General features: G+C 41.4%; 1 protein-coding gene across 2 annotated transcripts in view; it reads left to right on the forward strand.

Annotated features, from left to right (window-relative positions):
* Positions 1 to 18,529, forward strand: part of camsap1b (calmodulin regulated spectrin-associated protein 1b) — a 29,790-nt gene extending 11,261 nt beyond the window's left edge. Inside the window, exons 4-19 of one of the 2 annotated variants that reach the window (XM_085367488.1) lie at positions 2,816 to 2,977; positions 4,151 to 4,231; positions 4,515 to 4,547; positions 8,692 to 8,833; positions 9,102 to 9,241; positions 9,318 to 9,414; positions 10,405 to 10,561; positions 10,934 to 11,016; positions 11,135 to 11,222; positions 11,433 to 13,737; positions 14,073 to 14,209; positions 14,294 to 14,508; positions 15,520 to 15,622; positions 15,783 to 15,892; positions 16,173 to 16,291; positions 17,701 to 18,529. In XM_085367488.1, the coding sequence (XP_085223614.1) occupies positions 2,816 to 2,977; positions 4,151 to 4,231; positions 4,515 to 4,547; positions 8,692 to 8,833; positions 9,102 to 9,241; positions 9,318 to 9,414; positions 10,405 to 10,561; positions 10,934 to 11,016; positions 11,135 to 11,222; positions 11,433 to 13,737; positions 14,073 to 14,209; positions 14,294 to 14,508; positions 15,520 to 15,622; positions 15,783 to 15,892; positions 16,173 to 16,291; positions 17,701 to 17,997 (4,269 nt within the window). In that variant the 3' untranslated portion in view covers positions 17,998 to 18,529. The remainder of the gene's footprint in view (positions 1 to 2,815; positions 2,978 to 4,150; positions 4,232 to 4,514; positions 4,548 to 8,691; positions 8,834 to 9,101; positions 9,242 to 9,317; positions 9,415 to 10,404; positions 10,562 to 10,933; positions 11,017 to 11,134; positions 11,223 to 11,432; positions 13,738 to 14,072; positions 14,210 to 14,293; positions 14,509 to 15,519; positions 15,623 to 15,782; positions 15,893 to 16,172; positions 16,292 to 17,700) is intronic. The other variant, XM_085367487.1, reaches the window with a different exon arrangement.
* The last annotated feature ends 2,502 nt before the right edge of the window (positions 18,530 to 21,031 follow it).

Here is a 21,031-nt window from a genome sequence, read left to right on the forward strand (position 1 = left end):
AACAGGACACCACTTATCTGTGACAGACTGTTGAAACCCCCACTGCCATATTGCTGACTTGACAAGGTGTTTCCATAGCAACCTGTGTTTTCCTACTTTGTGTGTCTGTTTAAATGAAGGGGATCCTACACCTACAGACACTTCCTCTGCACCTTGCCTGTCTCTTTTTTGGGAAACAGCTGGGGCTTGAAAAATCCTGTGAAGCTACCCTTTGTTGTAGACCAATTTATACTATAGTGTGTGCGCACACATGGTCAGTGTGTACACACAGAGCTTGGGGCACCAGCAGCCCCTGCTCCACATGGGGCTACATGCTGCATTGTTGAAGGCCGTGGTGTTATAGGAGAACAAAAGATTGAACATCTTACACTTTCATGTATCCTAAATATGCTATTTTGATGTTATTTAATGTCAAGTTTAAATATGTGTTGTTGTTTTCTGCTGACCACATTGGATGTTTTAAATTGAATTCAGTATGTATTTGTTCAGAATCAATGGGCTTTAATTATAGTGTAGTTAGGGTAAAGAATAATATTGGGGGGGGGGGTTCCTCTCTGCTCTGCTCTTGTAGTATTATATCCTGCTAAGACTTTGAGCCATTTTAAATTTTGGAGAATTTAGTCAGGGTTTTCCTGCCCCACATGCAGAACAAAAATGAAAGGGCTGTCTTTCTTACCCTTTACGCTGTTGTAAGTAATAAGTGTGGTTCAGCCAAGAGAGCTGCCTGATTTGGCAAATTAGAGCAAAAGTCTCACTCCATCGACAAATGTTTACGTTTTTTACCCCTCGGCCTATTATGTTATGTTATGTTATGTTATGTTATGTTCATTGGTGTCCAAGGAAGCATTTGAACCACAAAAAACTAAAAGGGCTCCTAAAACTGTTGTAGGTACAGTGGTTGCCTCCGTCCCCAGACCTCGCTCTATGATTCTCTCAGTATTCAAAGATTCAGATGTTTGCAAATAATTCTCAACAAACCCTAAAAGCCCCCAAAATGGTATTTAGGTCAGCTCTACCCTTTAGTTGGCTTCTTTCATGAAAACGTTTTAGTCTGGTTTTGAGACCAAGAGCTACCAGAGCTAAGCGGTTTTTAGATTCCCGTATGCACAATAGTCATCCCTACTTTGTTTTCTTAACTTTTCCATGTCTCAGACAATACCATGTTAGTTTGTTTGGAAATGTATTTTAGTGTTGTTTGTGTTCATGTAGGTCATGCAGTGGAGAAAGCTCTGAATAGCTCTCATTTGTTATGTTAACAAGCCTAATCTCTGTGCACTTCCATCACCAATTGGATTAAGCTAGCAGTGTGTTGCACAAAGCACTGCTTGAAACTTGTGTGTGTTGTTATATATGTGTTTTGTAATAGTTTTGTTATAGTTTCAGGTGCTGCCTGTGATGTTTTACATAAGTAACAATACTTAGTAGTGGACTTTTACAAAATAAAGATTCACTAGCCAAAGGGAATTTAAGATTCCCTGGTATTTGATTGGATCTAATTAGCACTCTGACCATCGAGGATCAATATTTTGACTTTTAGGCATCAGCTGTCGGCTCGCTGGGTGATGGGATGCCCCTGCTGGGCCTCTTGATTGCATTAGGAGTTGAAGAGCGGGTTTAACATTGGACACCTACTGTGCCGACTGAGAGACTTCAGCTTTGATTAAGCCATTGTGGTTATTTAAAGCTTCACACTTGTTTAAGAACCTCCTGGCCGTACCACTGAAGCCACGGATAGCAACATTATTTAATAAGTCTATTCTGTGTATTCACAGATGTTAGTGGTTGTTAAATAGTAGGACGCTTAGTCATTACTAACTTTTAAAACAATATAGGTGCTGCATGAATGGATGGAAGATGAGTTGTGGATTACTAAAGCATATATAGAAAAGCTCTGTTAAGGCTCCAAAAGAAATGTTTGAAGTGTGATAAACTATGTGACGTGAGAGAACCCTGGAGCGCTATGGCAATAAAGAAGGAGAAAGTCCAAGTGAAGAAACAGAATCAGTTGTGTCTAGAGAGGATCCCAGAAAAGGGACGGCTTTCTAAGGTGTTCCCACCAAAGTGATGACAGTTAAAAAAGCGAACAAAAAAGCAGCAACGCTCCAGCGGAAACAGTGGAAGTTCTGAATATCGTTTCCTCTCAGACACTCGCTGTGACTCAAGTAAGAAAAATAAATAAATAAAACAGTTTTGACATCAAAGTTGATACGAAGAAAGACTAACACACAAAAAGGAGACGGGTGGAAGACGAGAAGCGTCTCGGGCTGTTTCTCATCTCAGTTTGAGATGAGAAAATCCCTACCAAAAAACCCCAACCCCCCCCAAACAATCCAATCCAGATTTTCCTGTGTCTGTGGGATGGTGTGACGAAATTAGCCAATGAATGATGACACCCAGCATTAATATGTAGTTTTTATGATAATTTAACATATGGTGTTATGAGACAAGGAACATTAAAATTAAAAAGGTTAATGGCTGCAACATTTAGTTTTTTTTCCTCTTTCCAAGCAGTTGCATATTTTATAGAAGTGAAATACTGAGTGTTTTGTGGCTTTTAGTGTCTTTGAAAACTGTAAATGATTACCAAAAAAATACCTCTTGTTCTGCTGCATCGGTGATGATTGTGCTAATTTAGAAAAGTGTATGTTAAAAGAACCCTGCTATAGGTGCCTAGGTTCCGTATAATCATCTACCTAACACTTTGTAATGTTTTATGTTTTGGGAACTTTAAAATTTCTGCCTGTTTGCATTGGAATCTGAAAAAGAATACAGCAGGATTGAACTGCCATGTGCTCTGCTCTTGACTTTCACTCAGAGTGCTCACATGCCCATGATCGATGCCCTGATGATGGCTTACACAGTGGAGATGATCAGCATAGAGAAAGTGGTGGCCTCTGTCAAGCGCTTCTCTACCTTCAGTGCCTCTAAGGAGCTGCCCTTTGACCTGGAGGATGCTATGGTTTTCTGGATCAACAAGGTATAGACACTCATGACCCAGATAAGACACACAGCAGGATATTATCATCATTATTATTAAACTCTTTCACAACAAATCTTGTTTAGGCTTTTTATCCTCTAAAATCCAGCTGGCTTTATTCCTGGGGCTCTGAATAAAGTGGTCCACTTATGTCATTGATGATTGGATATAGTCCAATAGACAGGAGTCTAGGTCTGTTACACGCACAGACTCAAGTTCATGTTGTAGTTGTCTTTTGAAAGAACATTGTCAGTCTATGGGAGATGGGGGATATAATCCTAAAATATTTTTTCCACATGCCAGAATGCACATTTTGTTTTTATCATCTTGGAAATTTTAATCTAATTATTCTGATATTAACTGTGATATAAATCTCTTTATTCATGAGACTAAGAATATGTTCTTTAGTCTACTAGCGCAATATTTAAATGGATTACATTTTTTTTAGATTAAATTTCAGAAAAGCAATTTGTTCTAACATTGTCAAGTTTTCGTCAAGGAAATTCTGACCTGATTAGCAATTTCTCACTAGGCAGTTGTTTAATTTTGCTCCAAATGCCTCACTAACTAACTGCTATATCCAGAAAGCTCTTCTCTAAGGTTACTGGCCACTATTAGCATGAAACTTATCGCAAAAAAGTATATGGCAACCTCTTTGCAAATGTTTTGTCCCTAGCAGATTGCCGTGGTTATCTATCATTTGTACGGATTACTTACCAAGCTGTTGTGAATTTGTGAAAAGTGCACCGCATACCTGAAACTGAAACAAGTTGCTTTCAAAGTGAAATGTTTTGGTTATAGGCTGGGGTGCAGCTTTTATTTTGAAAGTGAATGTTTTGTTTCTGCCTTGCATCACACTTCAAATTTCACTACAGATGTCATTCAAGCAAACTACAGGCAAGCATAGAACTCTATTTCTAATCAAAATATCCACAAGGAGGTTTTTGTTGCTACATCCTCTTTGTCAATGATTTCATCCACTGTCAGCCAGCAACTCACGGGAACAATTTTCCAAACAGTAGCTTAATATGCAGTTTCCATTTGCATTCAGTGGTCGCCAGATAGTTGCTAACCGGTTCCTAGCCCTCTATTACCATTCAGTAGTGTGGTTTATTGACTCCATGCAAACATACTAATAATTGTTTTGTTATTCTTTTTTTTTTTCTTCTGCAGGTAAACATGAAGATGAGGGAGATTGCAGAAAGGGAGCACAAAGTCAAGCACCACCCACTGGAGTCCCCTAGCCATCAAAAGGTAAAGCCACTCAAAATAGGTTCCTTTATTAGAAATCTCCATGTCTTATCCAGGTGTGTCAAGCAATCAGTTGTTTCAAAACAGCAACAGCATCCTTAGCGCTCACATGAATGTTTCTCCCTAATGGCGTTTTGATGTTGTTCTGACCTTCCTCTACTCTTATCTGTTTAAACTGGAAGCAGATCCAATCCTTTTGTCTCTGACCTCTGACGTGTTAACCTTTCTGCTCCTGTTCCTCATCTGTCCCTCCTTCCCCCTTCTCTTATCCCTGCAAACTGGATAGTCTCCCTCCAAATGGTATTGGAAGCTAGTCCCTGTAAGTTGGATGCCAGGCCCCATAACCCCATTTTCTTCCCCCTCTGCCCTTTGCACGCATAGTTCTGTGTTGATGTGTGCGCACACTCCTCCATGGCTCATTCAAGCTCATTACGTGCTACATGTAGCCAGCGTGTCAGCAGGGGGGAGAAGGCTGACAGCTAGTTTGTTTCTTTTTTTCCCCCTTGTGGCAAATATGTCACTAAGGTGTAAGGTTATTCTAACCTTTGTGTCCAAACTTTTTTTTCCTCTAAGCTATGCAGTGTGTGCTACCTCATTTCAAGCTCAAGTAGGCCATGTGGATTCTCTGTGCGCAGATGTGTGTGGTATTTGCTTGCCTAGTGAGAATACGAGAAAAATCCATGCCTACACCTCTCCTTTGCTTTGCAGACCCATTACTGGCCACATTCTCTCACTGATCTGCTTTGTCATTCTCCCTCCAGTTTCTCTCTTCCGCTCTCACGCACTGTTTTCCTATATGCCCACAATCCCCTGACAGTATCTCTGCTCTGTGTATCAGCCTGATGTCATGCACGAGCTGGCCCACTGCATGCTGGGGCCAGAGGAACTCTCCGAAGCGGTACAGTGATCCCTCCTAGTCAGGAGACTCACTAACGTAGAACGTGTCCTGTAGTACAGCTTCTTGTTTGGTTGTTAGTTTCACCCGTGACTTGTGACAACAACTGCCCCAGCATAGTTTTGTGGAATACCCTCCATGAGCGAGATTAAAGTTCATTTTAAGCTGTTTTATGCTGATTACAATTTTTTTTTTTTTTTTTTTTTTTTTTTTTTTTTGTTTGGTTGTGTTTTATTTACTCTAAGTAGTGCCTAGAATCTCTGGACTTGAATTTGGATTTAAACTATATATATTTCTGAGAATTCAAGCAATGTTGGATTTTCTGAATTCTAATGGAATATATTTTTAATTAATTAGGCAAAGCTATACAGTATAAAGTTGGCTGTTTTGGTGAAGGCTGTTAGTAGGGCTGTTCGATATAACGATATATATCGGATGACGATATAAAAACGTCTATCGTTTCATTTTACGCTATCGTTTGTTTCGTGGTGTTGCAAAATAAACTGTTTACGGCAATATTTTTTCATCGTTTTGATGGTCACTGTAGTGGCTATATTAATTTCCTAAAGTTCTCTCTTTCTCTTATATTTAATATAACAACACTACGGACGGACAAGCGCCTGTTTTTATGCGTTGCCGTTAGCAACAACGACGGTAAAACCATCGCGTGTCTGCTTGTTTATTTTCCACATAAACCTTTCGCAATAAAGCTCTAGATCCTGTTGAGACTTTTCAAAATAAACTGAATCACGTGAAATAGTATGCAGAATATTGACGGATGAGAGGCAAAAAAAGAACCATCAGGTGCTAAAAAATAGGAAGAAAACGGCGGCCGTTACAACTTATGTCTAAAAATATATAGTTTCACGCATCAGTTAAAACACTCGACTCCAGGTACACTACACCCAGCTGGAAACACTTCCCGCAAGTCGAGCTGCCCGAGATTCACAGAATTTACAGAAAATGTTACATTTTTGTGATTTATATCGTTATTGGGACGATAGAATTCTTATATCGGGATATGAGATTTTGGTCATATCGCACAGCCCTAGCTGTTAGTATAACTAAATGTGGAACTATGCTTGAATTTATTATGTGTCATCTCCTTCTAAGTCGAAATTTAATATTATATCTGGAAAAGGTTATAGCTTCAGTTTTGCCCACTAAATTAAGCGGCATTTGCAGGACATGTGTACACACATGTGCACATAGGATGATGATGATGATGATAATAATAATAATAATAATAATAATAATAATAATAATAATAATAATAATAATAATAATAATAATAATCACCTTCCAGTTCTAGTTTTCCCTGTTCTAGTTTGCAGAGTTGACCTCTTCCTAACATGGAGGTAAATGTAGCACTACAAGTTAGTACATTGTACTTGGGCTTTCTGTCAGGTCTGGATGTATGTGATTTCATTTTTAGCTTCTAACATGGGTGTGCATTTGTCTGTTTCATTTAATTAACTTGTTGCTATTCAATTTCCTCAGTGAGTTCCTGAAATGATTACCAGCTTCAAAGAGTAGGCATTCAAATAAATGTGACTTGGGAGTAGAGCTGGGCGATATGAGATTTTTTCATATCACGATATGTTTTTTTCATTTCAGGCGATAACGATATCTATCACGATATAAGCCAAATAACTATATTTGTAAGATTTAAATGTGCCGTTGCTCACAAGTAAAATGTGAAATAATCAGCAGCTTGTTTTTATTTAAATATTTATTTCCCATAATAAGTTCAACAGGGTAGATGTACTCAAGGAACATGAGACTTTTTCAGATAAATAAAGGCAAATATTGCAAACTACACAAAAGGCAGCCGCTAAAGCGTTTAAGTTTCAAAAGAGAACAAACGAAACAGACTACTAAATTGTCAATTCCACTTAGAAACAAAATATTAATTCTAAAAATAAATCTTAGTTTGTTTTACAGAATAACAGACAAAACTGACTAACTTTTGTCAATATCAAATAAACTGAGAACTAAAAGGAAATTCTCAATCTCTCCTTGTTGTATAGCTTAGCTTTTCAAACAGTTTTAACAGTTACTTTAGTCTGACAAAAGCCGAATGACGAATTAGCGCTTCCAGTCAGAGACTGAGGCTACGTCCACACGTACACGGGTATTTTTGAAAACAGAGATTTTCCGTTTTCGTTTTCAAAAATAATCCCGTCCACACATAAAGGCAGAAATGAAGGAAAACGCTGCTATGAACATGCCAAAGCAGCAGGTGGCGCTAGATTCCTAACCGTGCAGAAATGTTGGCCAATCAGAAGTCTAGAAGCCTCGGTGGGAAAAAGTAAACAAAGCTGCGGCATAGAAGCAGAACAGAGTCGTATGTGTGGACGGACAGTAACTGTGTGTGTATGTAAGCATTTAAACACTGCAGAGAGTAGAATTAACAGTAACAGTATTGTAGAAATTCATTTCACCGAAACAATAACGTGGCGCAGTGTGACGCATGCACCAGTTTATTGTATTTCCAGACTTGCTTTCGGCACAATTTACAGTGCACGCTACTCTGTTTTTTGTCAGACTTGAAATAGCCGAAATACCTTCACACTACGGAACTTCTATGGCTCTTCCGTTCGACAATCTCTCCGGCATTGGAACCATCATCTGTTTTCTCTTCGGTCACGCTCGGTTGATTTTTCTAGTCGGCACACTCATTTCCTCCATTACCCGCTGGCTCCATTACCCGCTGGCTGCTTCCCAAACAAACACACGTGCGGCTTGGCACTTGTGCTGTACGTAACAAGTCACGCGACGTGACGCTGCGGCTGTGATTGGTTCGGCTCTGCGCTACTTAGTTTGGATTGGCTGACCTTTTTTTTATTTTTTATTTTAAGAGGACAAGAGCGGCGAGGTCTATCGCGATAGCTTAATTTCTCTATCAGTAAAAGTTATATCGCGATACATATCGTTATCGTTCTATCGCCCAGCTCTACTTGGGAGGCTGAATTTCTGTATTAATGATACACTTGTTTCACAAAAAGTGAGCCAGTGATTAAAGCTGTTGACATTTGGGTCAGCTGGTTCGTGTTACCTGGTTTCACTGGTTTTCACCGCTGGTGGTCTGCTTGTCATTAAAGTCAATGGAAAACTGATCTTTTACTCTGTGCTCTTCATGTCACTGCTCTTTAACACCTTCACCTTCATCTTCTCACAGTTAACCAGGTCTCAAGGATTCTCCCTCGATTGGGTGATCATGGTGCCTCTGGGGCTTTTGTCATTCGGAACCATCTTTAACAGACTTCACTAAACGTGCTGTTGATCAATTTAAATGAAGCCTTTAACTGGTGCTTTCATTACAAATGCCATTTTACTGTGAAACCACTGGGGAGAACCTTGATCTGATGCTTAAATTAGTTCTAACATTAACTGGAAGAAAAACTTACACATCAGATGTTACTGTGATGTGAAAGAGATTTGTATTTGTGATATTAGTCACTCAATGTAGGATGTTTTGTGACGTGCCACTTGACTGGTAGTTCCAGGGATGTGTGTTGTGGCTTTTCTTCTCATAAAACCCTGATTCTCTCCCCCTGGTGGTTAGGTACGGTATCGTCGGGAACATGCTTCCGGTCGACAGCTGCCCTTCTTTCCATTGCTGGAAGATCTGATGAGGGATGTTTGTGATGGAGCTGCACTGCTCACTGTAGTCCATTACTACTGCTCCGATCTCATGAAGCTGGAAGGTATGATGCTCTTGCCTGTGTGTTTTCTTTCTCTGTCTCCCGAACACACACACACGTTCACTACTTACATCTCACAAATCACTCTCAAATAATATTTTTCTATAGGGGCCAATAGACTTGCTCTACTTACATGCTCAATTTAATAACTGTGTGATGCTATTTTTGTCACTTGCTCATACTTACTCTCACTGTCCAGTCAGTGAGACATTTATAGCCATCATGTCATCAAGTTGTCCTGATCTGACCTGCTCTCTGTGCACCTGATTAGATATTTGCCTGAAGGAAGTCCCTTCTATCGCTGATAGCCTGTACAACATCCAGCTCCTCAGAGAATTTGCCAATGAGTACCTGAATAAAAGTTTCTATCTGACAACAGAGGACATGCTCTATTCACCGCCTGTGCTCAAGGTACAAAAAACTGTCAGATATTTGTACTGCAGAGTGAATTTTAAGTATTATAACGTGCCATCTGCTCTTTGTGTAGCACAATGTGATGGTGTTCATCGCTGAGCTGTTTTGGTGGTTTGAGACAGTAAAGCCAGAGTTTGTCCAGCCCAGAGACCTCCAGGAGTTTAAAGATCGTAAGTATTACAGTAGATTAAGTGAAGATTATTAAACTATTAAAGCCTATTAGAGAAGGAAGTATGCATATGTGGTGAATTACATTGTAGTGTTTCGTGGTCTCCCATGGTTAGGGCTGTGCGATATGACCAAAATCTCATATCCCAATATAAGAATTCTATCGTCCCGATAACGATATAAATCACAAAAATGTATCATTTTCTGTAAATTCTGTGAATCTCGGGCAGCTCGTCTTGCGGGAAGTGTTTCCCGCTGCGCGTCATGTAGCTGGAGTCGAGTGTTTTAACCGATGCATGAAACTATACATTTTTAGACATAAGTTGTAAAGGCCGCCGTTTTCTTTGTGAGTATTTATTACACGGCGTGCTGCGGGGAAAAGCCTGTTCTAATGTTTGAGTCTAAGGTTTATTTTTTAGCACCTGGCGGCTCTTTTTTTAATTCTCATCCGTAAATAATCTGCTCTTTCACGTGATTCAGTTTATTTTGAAAAGTCTCAACAGGATCTTGAGCTTTATTGTGAAAGGTTTATGTGGAACATAAACAAGCGGACACGTGATGCTGTTACCGTCGTTGTTGCTAACCACAACGCATAAAAACAGGCGCTTGTCCGTCCTTAATGTGGTTATATAAAATATAAGAGAAAGAGAGAACTTTAATAAATTAATATAGTCACTACAGTGACCATCAAAACGATGAAAAAATATTGCCGTAAACAGTTTATTTTGCGACACCACGAAACAAACGATAGCGTAAAATGAAACGATAGACGTTTCATCCGGTGTATATCGTTATATCGAACAGCCCTACCCATGGTCACAAAAATTGTATGGTACGCTGGTGTATCTTGAAATAAAACCTCTGGTCCAACCCTACAGAGTGCTCTGTGTCCTTAGAACTAAAGCTCAGTTGTTTTCCCAAGTACAGCTAGTTTAGTCATCCTCATCATTAATAGTCAGTTGTCAAGACCTTTGCCCTTGTCCTTTACTCAGCTCGAGCCATAGCTCATCCCAAGAGTGCCCGTCCATCAGTGCCCATCTCCAACGCCACCAAGCGAAGCTTCCTAGCTAGTCCTGGTATGGCCGACAACCAGAGCAGCCCTGAAGTCTGTAACAGGTACTTCCTGCACCCTGAAGACTCTGACCCCCTGTAAGTCTTTTCTCACTTTCCTTCTCATTCCACTTCATCATGATCCTGTCGTCTAAACAGTTACAATAGACCCACAAGGATGGGTAGATATGCAGGGATGGCTGTGTTTCGCTCTCATGTGTCCTTCACATCTAACCCTGTGTCTGATCACTTGTGTTAAGATGACCTTGTGCATGCTGTTGGACCTTGATTGTCTGTTATGTGGTAAAATACTGGGCTTTTCTAGTGAATATGCTAAAATATAATGAGATGTATCAGATTGGTTTAAAGTGGGTTTGGGTCCTATTGTCTGTACGATAAGATTCAAAACACACAAAACTAAGCTGTTCATAAATTTTCTGCCAACCTCTTGTTTCTTATTTTTGGTTGTAGTAAAGGGGGCCCAACTTTCAGTCCTTCACACCCACTTCTGCCCCTGCGACAGAGACAACAAAAGCAACAAGGAGACGATGCAGGTAAGATGAATCTTGATTTTATTTTTTTAAACATACATGCATTACCTGTATAGTAGGATTTAATAGTTCGGATTTAAGTCATGCTGACTTAAATCTGCACCTGTGTATTTCTGGGTAGGTTTGAGAAACCGCTCGAACTCCTTGACTCAGATGGACGGACAACAAGTCAGAGGCTCTGTAGTAGCATGGCCCGACAAGAGGCAGAGGTACTTGGAATAATTGCACTTTTAATCTAAAATAAAAGGCTTTCTTCATACAGCTAGTTGTGATTAACTTGTTTATGTGACCAGTGTAGGTCTTAACTGTGTAAGTAAGGCAAAAAATGAATAAAATTTTAAATTCTGTAAGGACTATTTATATTGTGCATATAGTACAGACTTTACAGCTGAGGTTATTCTCATGATCTCTTTCTGCAGACCAGTGTCCACAATGGGCCCTTATCTGTTGCACTCAGCCACTGACAGTGATGCAGACATAGCTTCTGGTGACAGCGTTAGTCTGGCTCGCTCAATTAGTAAGGACAGCCTGGCATCCAATGTCATCAATGTCACTCCCAAACACCAGACTTCTGTACACCAGCCATCACGTCCTCCAGTACGTAGAGTCAACGGCCACAGCCTTCTGACTAATGTCAATACGGAGGATGAGGAAGAAACTCTGGTGACCGTAGCCAAGAGCGATGGTCCTGCCATCTCCAAACGGGTTGAGGGGACACAATCAGCTGCTGTAATTGGATCCAAACCTTCCACTGACTCCAAATTGACACCAGATAGCTTTTACCTTGAACCACTAATGCCTGCCGTGCTCAAAACGGCTAAAGAGAAGTCTGTATGCCTAAACAAGGAGGAGGAGAGTGGTGAAGTGTCCCGGTCTGCAGGAAGGGGCTCTTTACGCAGAGAAAATGGATCTACATCTGCTGTTCGCAGGAAAGCTCCCTCCAATCTGAACCAAACATTTCCTCCTCCAGCTGAGGAAGGCTTGTCAGATGAGCCTGTTCAAAGTCAGGCAAGTCTCAGGCTAAGCAGCAGTGTGGAACCTTCCTCCAGGGACCCAGCTGAGGGTTTCTACTTGCATTCAGATTCTGAAGAACTAAAGCCTGGCAATGGTCAGGACGGTGACCTAGGGGACCTGGATGAGGAGGAAGAGGATTTGGATGAAGCCGCAACCACTAAAGAAACACTCTGGCCCAGGAAAGCCTTCAACGAGGAGGAAGAAGAATCAGCCAAACTCCAAGAAGACATGAATGTGAAAGAGCATGAAGACAAAGATATTAATGGTGGCAGCGGTCGTTCCAGCCCCTGTCTCAGCACACACTCCCAGGCCAGCAGCATGGCCAGTGGCAGCGTGCGCATGACCTCTTTTGCTGAGCGTAAAGCTCAGCAGCAGCGCTTTGGCAGCAACCATGACCTGCGCTCCAGTGCCTCCAGTTCCCAGAGGACCACTCCAGATGGATCAGAGTGCAGTGGCCCCCTGGCTTCCTCATGGAGGATTAAGAGGGACCAGAGCCCCTCTTCCCCCTTGGGAGGATCCTCTCGTACAGGCAGTGGCGGTGCAAATGTATTGGCTTCTGAACTGGTCCAGCTCAGAATGCAGCTGGAAGAGAAGCGGCGTGCCATTGAGCATCAGAAGAAGAAGATGGAAGTACTGTCAGCGAGACAGAGACAGAAGCTGGGAAAAGCAGCCTTTCTGCATATAGTAAAGAAAGGTGGAGGAAGGAGTGACACATTACCCAACCCACTCAAAGCTGACATCTCTAAAGATGAGCTCAATGGGGAGAAAGGACCATCAAGTAAAGATGATATGTGTGTTGATACCATGAGAGGGGAGAAGGAAGTGGATGAGACCACCCCGTCTGGTGCCTTAGAAGCAGAAAAGAAAGGGAACGGTGGAAGCTTCTATCTGGATGAAGATTTGGACCTGAATGAGTGCAGTCGCTCTATCGACCTGCTAAATGAAGCTATTGGCAGCATCCAGCAACAAATGATGCAGCTTTCACTGCAGCAGGAGATGTTGATGAAACAGAATGTACAGTCCCCACCTGGTGCAGCTCCACCTCCTGCTCAAACCAGCGACAAAAACGGAGATTCCAAGACTGGAGCAGGCTTTCACTTTGTGGAGCATCTTTCTGGCACTAGCACCGCTCCAACCAGGAAACCCCCCAAACTAAGCTCTGGCCGAAGCGCCAGATCCAAACCATCAGAGCTAAAGATGGCCAAGGAGCAGAGCCGCCAGACCACCAGGACCCTCACACCCACCCAGAGTGGATCAGAGACATTGCCACACCCAAAGCATTCAGCTGGGGGCAGGTCCCCCAGGACTGAGCAGCCCGACAGTCCCAGAAACCCCACAGTAGTGGAGACAGTTGACAAGCCAGGATCTGGCCACGTTCGGAGTGCCACCTTCCGACTTCATGATGAAGCAAACATTCGCTTGCCGACCAGAGTGGACCTGACATCACTGGCTCCTCCAGAAGTGCCCTTTGATGAGTGCCTGTCCAGCAACACCAGAGAGTCTGAGCTCAACTCTTCAGACGGTTCAGGGAAAGAGAATATACCATCAGATGAGGCGCAACGCAACAAAACCCACCTCATTGAGGTTGATCTGTCAGAGCTGAAGGCACCTGAAGAAGAAGAAGAAGAAGAAGAAGAGGGGGGTGTTGAGGACAAAACAACAGAGAGAGATGATGGAGAGCAGAAGTCAGTCCTGGGCTTCTTCTTCAAGGTAAAAATAAATAACAGGCATCCTCAAGTGTCTATTAATTCCCTAATACACTCTTTCAATTATAAATGATTAACATAAATAGTTTTTCACATTGACACACATTTTATAATTTCATATTTTGCTGATTAAAAAAAATATTTGAAATGCAAATTATATTTATTCGTATTTATACTTTGAATTTGTAATCTTTTGCTTGTTTTTGTTTGGCCAAATGGAAAAAGTGATTCTAATTATTAAATAACCAGATTGCATAGTTTTCAGTTTTGATGTTTAACCACATTTGTTATTATTTGCAGATTTAATACATTGTTCTATTATATTTTTCCATGTTCTAGGATGAGCAGAAAGCGGAGGATGAGCTCGCTAAGAAGAGAGCAGCGTTTTTGCTGAAGCAGCAGAAGAAAGCAGAGGAGGCTCGACTACGTAAACAACAACTAGAGGCCGAATCTGAGCTCAAACGTGACGAAGCCAGGTACATTATTTTCACACTGACATCGATTTCCAATTTATTTGTTAGGAAAATTACTAAAATTCCAGTGTTTGGTGCCAACACTAGGCGGAAAGCGGAGGAGGATCGTTTGCGTAAAGAGGAGGAGAAGACACGGCGAGAGCTGATAAAGCAAGAGTATCTGCGGAGGAAGCAACAAGAGATGTTTGAGGAACAAGGCCTTGTGAAGCCCAAAACTCCCAAACCGAAGCAGAAGCACAGACCCAAGTCTGTCCTCAGAGAGGAATCCTCCAGCGATAATTTCTCCAAGTGCTCTTCTACAGGTAAGACTGTTACATCACCACTTTGACATTTAGCTAAAAATCAGTTTTTCTGTAAATGTCACAGCATGGTGCGCTTCATTTGTTTTTCCAGCTGAGCTGTGGGGTACATTGACTGACTGTGGGCTATTTTTTATTTTCTTTTATTTTTTACTAATAATTATATGTTCCACACTTACTGTTTATGACACTAATATTATTTGATTTTTAGAGTATTGAGACATTTTGGTTCTCAGGCTGATTTTAAAATTTCATTTTTATGCACAGTCTAGAACCAAAACTCAGAAGGGTTGAAGCTGAGTGGTTTTTGGAGGGCTTTTGTTCAAAATAAAAGACTGAATTACTCAGTAGGTTTTCAGATAAAACTTTCTCATTTAAAACACTATTGATAGAAATGACAACCTTGAGTTGGGCATACTTTTTTTTTTTTTAAGTTTCTCTCATCCTGATTGGCCGATTCATTTAAGCTCACGCAGGCCTTTTCCCAAACACTTTAGACTACAGGCCACATTTAACCATACGTTTGTGCTTTATTCTATACACGTTAGCACCTCCTGTATGTCTTTGGACTGATGTAGCCTACACCTTGTTTGATTGTAGCGTTACAAATAAATGTGTATATCTGGAACTGGATCAGAAAGTTCAATATTCATTTCATCAGATATGATGAAACAGTTTCTCGTGGTCTGTGAGTCATCAAAGTACTTTTTGGCAAAGTCCCACCATTTCTTTAGGTCACTTGACCCTGATGGCCCCCTCTAACGGAGTATGGAGATGGTTAGACCATGGCTCTTGTCCCAAACTACTGAGATCTAGGAAAAAACAAGCTAAAGAGCTCTTCTCCCTATATCATCTATAAAAGTGTTGGTTTTTACTGAAACAAAGACCTTCTTAGAATCTGGTAATGGACTCATTATTCAGTATTGATAAAATATTGTAATTACATTTAAATGGGAAACAAAAACAACCAAACTTTTCCTACATTTTTCAAATGGTCTCTTTTGTTTTACATAGCTGACAAACTGAGTAACGCCCAGTCAGGCTCCAATCTGTCTCTCGCATCTGCCGCTACCAACGAGGCCGACAGCGTAAACTCTGGAGGTGCAGGCTCCCAGCGGTAAATTTCCCAGACTCTTTCTTTCATGTGTTTACTGTTTGTAAGAATTTGTTATATTATGCAAGTTTAGGATTTGCTGTCTATATTCACATTGTTTTGTTACCCAAGAAGCCCTCTGTCATGATTATTGATCCACCCATTCATGTGCCATTGTGTCCAGCTGTGACTCTGTGGAGTCATTTCCAGGCAGTCGGAACAGTCGAGCTGCAGAGAGAGACTGGGACAACGGCTCCACCGCCTCTTCCATCACTTCCATGGCTGAATATACTGGCAAGTTTTTCTGTGATCTGTGATCAGTCTTTACTATGACTACAAATCTTTTATAGTTATTCATTGATTAGTGATAAACAGATCAATATATCAGTCTCGGAACATTTAAAATGATATGTGAATATCGCTGTTTTGGTCACTATATTTTTTTCTGAACATGCTAAGGAGATTTTTATTGGTCAGAAGCAACTGACACCTACTGTAGGTGTCGTAGCTGTAGTTAAATTTGCAGTCATCAGACTTAGTCCTCTGTTACATTTTCATGGCTTTTCTTCTGTAGGCCCCAAACTCTTCAAGGAGCCCAGTGCCAAGTCAAACAAGCCAATCATCCATAATGCGATCTCTCACTGCTGCCTGGCTGGCAAAGTCAACGAGCCCCAGAAGAACCAGATCCTAGAGGTTAGTGTGGGGTGGTATCAGCATGTAGTATAGTATTTCTAAAGATGCTGGTGGGATTTTGTTTGGTTTTGTTTGTCTGTTTGTTTTTTGGTGTGTGAGGAATGGACGGGAATCTGACTGTAGGGATCTTGTAAAAGCCTTCAGTGACTGGAGTCAGAAAAACTACCTCATATTAAACACCTCTACGAAGAAATGGTAAATGGCCTGTATTTGTAAAGCGCTTTACTTGGTCCTTAAGGACCCCAAAGCGCTTTACACATTCAGTCATCCGCCCATTCACACACACATTCACACACTGGTGATGGCAAGCTACATTGTAGCCACAGCCGCCCTGGGGCGCACTGACAGAGGCGAGGCTGCCGGACACTGGTGCCACTGGGCTCTCTGCCTGCAAGTGTCTTGCCCAAGGACACAACAACCGAGACTGTCGGAGCCAGTGCTCGAACCGGCAACCTTCCGATTACAAGACGAACTGCTAACTCTTCAGCCACGATTGCCGAAGGAAAAGATAGTAGATTTAGGAAGGTTAGGGCTCCCTCTCCAGCCTGTAAAAGTTTGTGGGGTGGACAAAGGGGTTGTAACAAAATATAAATACTTAGGTTTACACCTAGTAATAAACCGGACTGGTCCCTGAATACAGATGAACTGTACAAAAAGGGGGAAAGTTGCCTCTTTTTGTTAAGAATACTAAGATTTCCTAACATCTGCAGTAAATTGCTGCAAATCTCCTATCATTCTGAGGCTGGGGAGGCAGCATCAGAAACAAGGATGCAAGAAGACTGGACAAACTAATGAGAAAAGCTGGCTCTGTAATTGGAGCCTGACTGGACACGCTGGGGGAAGTGATGGAAAGATGCACAATAAAGACGTTAGTAGCCATGTTGAACAACTCTGCTCACCCACTTTATGGAACAAAAATGCATCAGTACTGGAAGACATCAGGCTATTTAGTCTCATACAAATAGCAAATGAGCCATGTCAGACGTATGAATTTCCCTCTGGGATCAATAAAGTTATTCTTATTCTTAACATGGCTACAAGGACCAATTCAGTCCTTAGCAATCTACTTTTTGTGGTACTAGACGCACGTTCACTACCTGAGATGTTTGTTAAATGAACTTCTGGGATCTTCTGGAATTAAGTGATCCAAAGGTTCCTGCATTCAGAATATGAATATTTTGATGTAATTTATACACTCGTTTTTCTTAAACTATTTTGTTTTCTTTTTGGGATCACAAAAGTAACACTGGCACTTCTATCTTGGAAGCATGATCAATTTCTTTTTTCATAATCAGTGACAGCACGTCATGCAAAAGTTGGTGAAAGTTGTGTCTTTAAAGAATGTTGTCTTAAAATTACCCAGGAGTTATATCTCCTTGTAACCCCCCTCCCTTCCCCTACCCCACTAGGAGCTGGAGAAGTGTGAGTCCAACCACCTCATGATCCTGTTTCGTGACGGTGGTTGCCAGTTTCGGGCACTCTACTCGTACTTCCCCGACACCGAAGAGATACAAAAGCTGACGGGCACCGGACCCAAGAGCATCAGCAAGAAGATGATTGATAAGCTGTATAAGTACAGCTCTGATCGAAAGCAGTTTACCGTCATCCCTGCCAAGACTGTGTCAGTCAGCGTGGACGCCCTGACCATCCACAACCACCTGTGGCAGGCCAAGAGAAGCGCTGTGCCAAAGAAAAGTGGAAAATAGCAGGCAGGATTTGGAAACACACCTTCATCCACTTCATCCTATCCTCACACTGCTTGTTTTCTGACTGCAATGACGCCCCAAAGCTCGGGATGGAAACCTACACGGGAGAGAGGCCACTATGGACATGCGGTCATCTGTAGGTGGACCGAGGCAGAAACAAAGGTGTGTGTGTGTGTGTGTGTGTGTGTGTGTGTGTGTGTGTGTGTATGTGTGTGTGTGTGTCTGGTGCTTGCGATGTGAGTCTGGTGCTTGCGATGTGAGAGGGAATGCCAGCTCAGTTTGCTTCTTCTTCCTGTGATGTCGGTGGGATCTGTTCAGGTTCATTTTGAGTCCGCCTGATTACTTTTTCTCTTCCTTTTTTTCAACAACAACCATGACTCAAGCATGTGGCATTTCCCCCCCCCCTCATATGTGGTGGATGTTCATTTTTACATGAAGTATTTATTAGTTCAGCACTGTCATGGTTGAGAGCTCAGCTGCAGCACTAAAAATCCTTCCTTCTCTCCAGAAATGCCTCTTCTTTTGGACAAATTTGGACACAAAAGGGGGTGGGGACATCGGGGTGGGCTGGGGGGGTTTATGTCGCTCTTTTCAGAAAATCGGAAACAAGGGAACTTTGTACAACCCTTTAGGACTACACTGCTGTCACAACTACACTTTCTCCCCGTGTGGACTGTCGAATCTGTCGAATCAGGCTGGCATTACCAATTTTGCCTCACCAGGGATCTCCAGAAAACCTGCTGCTCTGAACTGTCTTCTTCTTTAGTCACGGGGGAGCTCCTTGGGTATCCCTCAGACATCCGTTGGCCTTTCACGCATCGTGGTACTATCGTCCATTTATTCAGCCGCTTTTTAAACTAGATGCTGATCGTGTAGCACTGGATATGTGTATTGCAAAGAAAAAAGGCAAAAAAATAACGATGGTCATTTTAAAGAATTTTATTTGTCAAAACATCCTTTTTGATTTTTAGGATGAATGATAGGCTTTGGTACAAAATGATGCTTTTTGATGTTTTGTTTTGTTTTTTTTAGCGCTTTTTTTTTTAAATTTTTTTTATTTATCAATTAAGCAATGTGGAATAGAGTTTAAGCTGATGTTATGTCTTTTCATCATAACAGGAATTCTCTGATGTTTAGAGCTTAGTTGTGTTTTCTCTCTCCACTGGACACTACTTAAACTGTCCTGTACAAAGGTGCACTCATGAACACTTGTCGACGGCTTATTTCATGCAATGTAACTCCCCTCAAAGCCTTTTCTTCCCTCCCCAAGTGTTTCTGTCAGCCTGTCCCATCTTAAATCGCAGCAGCGGCTCGCGCACTCTTGTTGTGAAGAGTACCTCCGCGCTGCCCTGTAACCTGTTCGAATGACAGTATTTGATATATTCACTACGGAGGGGAGGGTCTCTGTGTGTGGGAGGGGTGGTTGGTGGGAGGGAGGGGGGGGGGGGGCTGTGGTTCAGTTATGTACCAACATTAAAGAACATTCCTCCAAGGTGTTGACAAAACACTGCCACGTCGTCTCTCTTCTTCTCTCTGTCTTTTTCAAAACTCAGTGCTTTTTTGTGTGTTTTTTAGAAACCATATGTTGGCCTCCAGAACAACCCCAAGCGTTGCACGAGCACTTTACTTTCTGCTTGTTGAGGGGATTTTACCTTTTGAATGGGCATAAAAACTAAGAATTAATAAGACTGCTGTTTGTGCGCTCCGGGAAAATAATGAATATAATTGTGGAAACTAAACTAAACGCTAAGATTTAACACTGACAATTAAAGCCGAAGGGCCGTCACTGACATGATACTACTGCTGTCTCCAAAAAAAACTGTGGAATACTTGATTTCTCTCTTGCTGCATGGTGTTTTTGGGGAGGTTGGGTGGCAGAGGTGGTCGATCGTTAATTGTACGGTAGTGTATTTTCATGTTACCTAAAAGATTGTACTGGCATTGGTCACCGTATTTTTTTTTTTGTTACACATGTACTTTTCATCCTTGTTGATTTTTATCTTTGATCCCATGCCATCTATTTATTTTAAAATGGAAGCACTGAAACAGAATAAATTTTCAAGTAAATAAAAGTCACATTTTTCATTTCGATTTTCTCATGGCTTCATTTATCCATTTAGATTCACTGCTTTCTGTTGCTGCTGTTTGACACCATGTTGATTAACAAAACATCACAACTTTTTGTTTGCAATTGTCACACTTTTTTTTTTTTTTTTTTTCTCGAGGAGCAAGTCTGCATCTTTTCACTGAAACACACTTTTTCCTATTAATGAATGAAAGCTAACAAGACAGAAAAAGTGTTCCCAGAATGACAGGTTTCTAATTTAAACTGGACTTTACCTCACTTTAAAAATAATCGGTGTTTATCTTGATGCATCTCTTTAGTTCATTCGACATGATTCAGGTTTAAACAGCAGGAGGGTTTTGTTTCCTGACATCATGAGAGGGGCAAGCAGAAGGAACTCATTAATGGCTGGCAAATAAAGCCCACACTTTTAATAGAAATTACTCCAACTTCTGCTCAGTAGGGATCAGAGGTTTTGCTCCTTCTCAAAAAGCACCAAAGCAGAACTGCCTCTGCATGAGCACTGCTTTGGTGTGAATGAGGTGATGGATGGATGAACCTTTGGGCATGTATATTCAATATTATTCAACATTGTTATGAAGTTGTAGCAAAAGCCTTAGGTCCATTCAAAACTCCACAGCAAGCGCATTCAAATGGACTAGAGAGAGGGAGATTTGCATTTCTCTTCACTAGCTGCCCCTTAAATGTAGAAATCAATTTAAAATCCTTCTACACATGTACAAAGTCCTGAGTGATCAGCCAGCATCACACTTCGAGGAAGCATATTAACCCCATCAAGTACTTAACTCAGAGTTCACTAAGTTTAAAGAAAACAAACAACCCAAAACCTCTGCTACTAAAATTCTACTTAAAATGTTTTTAAATGTTCGATACGGTTTGCTGGGAGTCCTCTCATGATGCACTAAGGATGTTTCCTAGGATGAACCCACGTGTATTTGAGCGCTTGAA

The sequence above is a fragment of the Diplotaxodon limnothrissa genome, linkage group LG12 (genome assembly GCF_057381915.1).
Source record: "Diplotaxodon limnothrissa isolate DT_005_m linkage group LG12, D_limnothrissa_male_GT1.1, whole genome shotgun sequence".
Lineage (NCBI taxonomy): Eukaryota > Metazoa > Chordata > Actinopteri > Cichliformes > Cichlidae > Diplotaxodon > Diplotaxodon limnothrissa.